General features: G+C 37.8%; 1 protein-coding gene across 1 annotated transcript; it reads left to right on the forward strand.

Moving 5' to 3' along the window:
- Window positions 1-1,720: 1,720 nt before the first annotated feature.
- On the forward strand, window positions 1,721-6,000 carry LOC103941471 (probable pectin methyltransferase QUA3). The gene is made up of 7 exons (XM_009351665.3): window positions 1,721-2,406; window positions 3,256-3,459; window positions 3,538-3,748; window positions 3,839-4,100; window positions 4,371-4,745; window positions 5,220-5,315; window positions 5,475-6,000. The coding sequence occupies exons 1-7, from the start codon at window positions 1,978-1,980 to the stop codon at window positions 5,695-5,697; spliced, it is 1,800 nt and encodes a 599-aa protein (XP_009349940.1). The 5' UTR covers window positions 1,721-1,977; the 3' UTR covers window positions 5,698-6,000.

The raw sequence follows: 6,000 nt of genomic DNA on the forward strand, positions 1-6,000 counted from the left end.
AGATATAATGGAGATATTTTAAACTCATGAATTTATTTACCTTCAGATCAATCTACAAATTTATATGAAATAATTCATTACAGGTCCTTAAAACAAGAACTTAGGTAATAAAATTTGACATTTTAATTTAAGTTGTAAGATGTAAGATGTTGGTACAATGACTTGGATTCATTACATAAATACATAATATAAGCACAAAAGTAAATCCTGCCTCAGACTAGATGCCAATAATAATCAATTATTTTCTTGTAACAAAAGAGTACAATGTTCAACAAAGTCTCACTACAACCACGAGCTGATGGCCTAGTGGTAAAAGACAGATTACGAGGCTTTCTCCAAATTAAAAACTGGAGATTTTGGATTTGAAACCCGTTATTAGTGTGAAAGCCAGACTTGGTGCCATGTGAAGGTTAAAATGCATCTGTGAGTCTTCCCAACCCGCAGAATGGGTGGATAACTGTAGCTTGACACCAGACTTGTGGCCAGGAGGGAGGCTGAAATGCCTTTATGAATCTACCCGGCCTCCGAAAATACTGAATAACCGTAATTTGGCACTAGTTATCCCCCTTTAAAGGAAAAAAAAAAAAAAAAAAAAAAAAAACATAGTCCCACTAATAGTTGCCTACCAGTCTACCTCCATAAACGCGTGTAGGTGAAATTAGTACCCCTCATTTTCTTTTATTTTTGGGGCTTGAAAATTTTAATGCTAATCCTTTTTTCTCTTAAATTATACACACTTGTTAATTATTAAATGATTCTCTAAAAACCTCCTCTAATATTCCTTTGGAAACCAGAAAACTCCAATATTATTATATTTTTCGTGAGTTTTTTTTTATTTTTTTAATTATATTTTTGTGAGCTCCTCGAGTTTTTTTCCACCGAGATGAGGTTCTTCTTAAGATCGAGGAAGAGATTTTCCTCAACTTACTTTATGTTGGATTTACTAAACTTCATATCTATTATCGAAATCATTTATATTATAACTTACTTTGTACATAATATCTTTATAAAAAATTAATATAAATTAAAGTCGTTTAGTTAATTAATAATAACAAAAAGATAAAGAGTTCATAATCTTTTTACCATATTCATCTATTTGTTGTTTTTATAGTCACATGACTAAATGATCTCAAATTTTAATAATTTCTTGCAAAGATTAATTTTTATAAAATAATTTGTAATATTAACGATTTTGATCATAAACCTTAAATTTTATAAATTAATTACGAAGTGAATTGAGAAGAAACTCCACAAATATTGAAGAGCCAAGTTAATTCATTTTCCATCACCTCCACACCAGCTGTCCATCACATGCTACTTGCTTCAAGTTCAAGTTTCAAGCCTCACACCCTTCAACGTAAAATTTAAAGAAAACTAATGATAATAGCTTGAAAACTTTGAGTTTTAACGATAAAGACAAAATAAAGGGTAAAGTGAATAGTATCATGACTGACTTTCTAATGTAAAAAATATGATTTTTTGTTAAAATAAACAATACCGAAAATTTTTCGTTAAAATTTCCAAAAATTTAGAATGTATAGTTGTTACAAAGTTTCATGTCGTTCTCCTGAACGTCATGTGCCATATAAATCTGTCAAATCATAAAAAAGAAAAAGAAAAATCTTTCGGGGAATAATTTCCCATATTCATTAATTTATTGGTACTGCTAGATTTAATTGGTTTAATTTAAATTTAAAAAAATGGTTTAATTAAATTAAAATTGAAATGGAGAGCCACTGGTAAGCAACACAGCAGAGTTGGTCACACTCCATCTTCATCATCTATACTCCCACTATCTTTCTCATCCCATCGCCACTCTCTCACCGCCAACACATAAACCCTAACAATCCACCGACGTAATTCTGCCCATCCCTATTCAAAATCCCTTCTTTTTCAAAACCCAGAAGCCAAATCCGTCCAACTTTCCGACCTGGATGCCAATTTGATCGGATCCGAACCCCCTTGATCCGAACCCTAATGGGTCACCTGAACCTGCCCGCATCGAAGCGGAGCCCGCGGCAGTGGCGCCTCCTGGACCTTATCTCGGCGGCCTTCTTCGGCATAGTGATTGTCTTCTTCGTCTTAGTCTTCACTCCCTTGGGCGACTCGCTCGCCGCCTCAGGTCGCCAGGCTCTTCTCTTATCGACCAACGCCGATCCGAAGCAACGGCACCGTCTAGTGGCGTTGGTGGAGCTCGGACAGCACCACCAGCCCATTGAAGCCTGCCTGGCCAATGCCGTTGACCACATGCCCTGTGAGGACCCCCGGCGCAACAGCCAGTTGAGTCGGGAAATGAACTTTTACAGAGAGAGGCATTGCCCTCTGCCTGAGGAGACCCCGCTCTGCTTGATCCCACCTCCCAATGGCTACAAGATTCCGGTCCGGTGGCCCGACAGCTTGACCAAGGTTCGTGTGATTTTGGGTTCGTTCAATTCATCAATTTAGTTCTTGGGTTAATCCATGATTTAGTATTCGAAAGATTGAAACTTGTGTCTTGAGTGATGGAAAGTTTGGAACTTTGGATTGGGATTTGCAGCTGTTATATGATTTGAATACTTCAATGGATGGTTGGTTTGAGGATCTGTTGATGAGAGGTGGTGCAGCAAGTTTGATCTGTTGAGTCTGCAACCGAGCTTGTCGATAAGCTTGGTCTGAGAGATTTGTTAATTGTTTCAATGCATGCTCTTGAGCTGAGAATAGCAATGCAAACAACTTGAGTTAAAAGTTGTGTTACTTGTGTAATACGTAGATTCATAACTAGGATATGTGCATTGTATTTAAAGAACATTTTTATATGCTAGAAGAATTCAAATATCACTTGCTCATTGTTGATGAGATTTAGCACTGCACTTTACTCATGGCTGCTTAAAAACCCTGTGACTTTTACAGTTAAGCCTTGTATTATTCATTCTTGGTTTTATGTTCCTGAATTTTGATTTTAAGATCCATCTAGCTCAGAAATAATTGGTAATAGCTAACCAAATAAGTGAAACTTGGACCGCTTACGTGAGGCTTTTCTTTTCTTCTGCCCAATGTAATTGCCGATTACTTTCAAATGTGATTGTCTTTTTAGTCCTTCTTTGTGAAAAATTCAGAATGAAGAGATAACTCCCTTTGTGATGTTGAGTAATCTTCTTGTGGAATATATGTCCAGTGTCGTCTTAAGGAGATAGAATGACTTTCATTTTATGATATATCAAAGCATCACCATTAGTTCTGTATCAACATATCTTAAAATACTGTAACTATGTACAGATATGGCACGACAACATGCCACACAACAAAATAGCAGACAGGAAAGGTCATCAGGGATGGATGAAACTGGAAGGCCCACACTTCATTTTCCCTGGTGGTGGCACTATGTTTCCCGATGGAGCTATACAATATATCGATAAACTTGGACAGTACATCCCTATAAATGATGGTGTTCTGAGAACTGCTCTCGATATGGGTTGTGGGGTAAGAGCAATGTTCCTCTTTTCACTGAGACAACATTAATTTTTTCTTTCAAATCTCACAAATTTTGATTCTTTACAGGTTGCCAGTTTTGGGGGTTATCTTCTATCCAAAGACATTTTGGCAATGTCTTTTGCCCCAAGAGATTCACACAAGTCACAGATACAATTTGCACTTGAAAGAGGAATTCCAGCATTTGTTGCCATGCTTGGCACTCGCAGACTTCCATTTCCTGCTTTCTCATTTGATTTGATGCATTGCTCTCGATGTTTGATCCCTTTTACTGCCTATAGTGAGTTCTTGTCACTGTAGCCTCTGTTACTGCTATAATTTTACATCCCCTGAAACTTGCTCTAATCATAAAGGAATCTGAACTTTGCAGATGCCACATATTTCCTTGAAGTGGATCGGTTACTCCGCCCAGGAGGATACCTAGTAATCTCTGGCCCTCCCGTGCAATGGGCTAATCAAGACAAGGAATGGGCAGATCTCCAAGCTGTCGCAAGAGCATTGTGTTATGAGCTGATTGCTGTGGATGGAAACACAGCTGTCTGGAAAAAGCCTGCTGGTGATTCATGCCTTCCTAACCAAAATGAATTTGGTCTTGAATTGTGTGATGAATCAGATGACACAAGTGATGCATGGTAATTGTCTTAGAATCTGTTCTTGGTTTCTTAGTGTTTCTTACCCCTTCCCCAAAATGGAACCTTTATGTTGGTACAAAGTGATTGTTTTCCAAATGTTTTATAAATCTTATTGTGTCATCGTATTTCAAACTCTTGTATGTATCAGGCCAAAAATTAGCTCTTGTAGTGTAACCATTATAGCACCTTGGATAAACAACCTTAGTATCAACAAACCTCATATTCAAAGAAGTTCTGAGATCAGTACCAATAAACTCCATCATTATACAGGTACTACACACTAAAGAAATGTGTGAGTAGGACGTCTTCTGTCAAGGGAGAATTTGCTGTTGGGATGATTCCAAAGTGGCCAGAGAGGCTGACAAAAGCTCCTGCAAGAGCCACACTCATGAGAAATGGCATTGACGTGTTTGAGGCTGACACACGACGATGGGCAAGAAGAGTTGCGTACTATAAGAACACCCTAAACCTGAAGCTTGGAACTCCAGCTGTACGCAATGTCATGGACATGAATGCATTTTTTGGAGGCTTTGCTGCTGCACTGAAATCTGACGCTGTGTGGGTGATGAATGTTGTTCCAGCCCGCAAGCCCTCAACGCTTTCTGTAATCTTTGACAGAGGTCTTATTGGAGTCTACCATGACTGGTGAGTGTTGTATTTTCACCCCAAGTTCTCCAAACACGAGTCCTGTGATGGAACCAACCAATGCATTGTTCCACTTGAAGTTGGTCCTTTGAAGAGTGCACCTTTGATGTCAGCCTATTTTTATACCTGATTTAGTATCATACCATCGCATCAACAAGTCTTTCTTGTATGTGTTCTTTCAGTTGCTTTATATGCTAGAAAACATTAAACCTGCTACATCACACCATATCTATTCCGTGTCCTAATTTGTAAATTGTTGATCAAGCGGTGATAATTTTGAGCACAAAAGATAGCCAAAACTTTTACTCGGTTGCTGTTATTATAATTGATGTTAGTCCCGGTCTCCTATCTATGCATGGTTTTTTCTGATTAGTCCTCTTTTGCTCATGATATGCTATGCTAAATTTTATGGAAAGATTATACTTTTGAGGGAACTTCTACTGGTGTCCTGATGTTTTTGCTTGATTGCCCTAGGTGTGAGCCTTTCTCAACGTACCCTCGTTCTTATGATTTCATCCATGTAACGGGCATCGAATCACTCATAAAACATCCAGGTTCAACCAAGAACAGGTACTACCTAAAAAGGCAAACCCTGAGCTCTAGTTTCTCAGCCGTTTTTATTTTATTTTATTTTATTTGAACCTACAGATTCCTACATTCTTATAGAAGTATTAAACTGTTGCACGTGTTTCATTGTAACCTTATGCTCATGACTTGATTTTTCTGCAGATGTAACATAGTTGATTTGATGGTGGAGATGGATCGAATGTTGCGGCCCGAAGGAACCGTTGTGGTCAGAGACTCCCCTGAAGTTATTGAAAAAATAGCTCGGATAGCTCATGCCGTAAGGTGGACTGCTACCATACATGAAAAAGAAGCAGAATCGCACGGGAGAGAAAAAGTTCTCGTTGCAACGAAAATCTTTTGGCAGTTGCCTTCGGCGTCCAACTGACAGCCGTTTTCCATTAAAATGTTGGTATAAATCCCTATTCTCCATTTAATCTTTTATCCGATGTGAAAATTCATCTTCATGCATCAAAGTATGCAGTTTCTTTCTTATCATCAACCATTTCCTATTGTGCAACGAGTTAATAGGTTGAGAATAGGGAGTGCTTGAAAGATGGGAAGACATGCACTTCTTTTTTGTTAGATTACACAGGAAAAAAATGAAAGATAAAAAAAGGCAACCTATATGTTTAGTTTCCAAGGATAATGTAATTTTATTTTACTTCTTCAGTAAATTTGATTTTTTTTT

This window comes from the organism of the source record quoted next, unplaced genomic scaffold (assembly GCF_019419815.1).
Source record: "Pyrus x bretschneideri cultivar Hongxiangsu unplaced genomic scaffold, Pyrus_bretschneideri_v1 Contig102, whole genome shotgun sequence".
Lineage (NCBI taxonomy): Eukaryota > Viridiplantae > Streptophyta > Magnoliopsida > Rosales > Rosaceae > Pyrus > Pyrus x bretschneideri.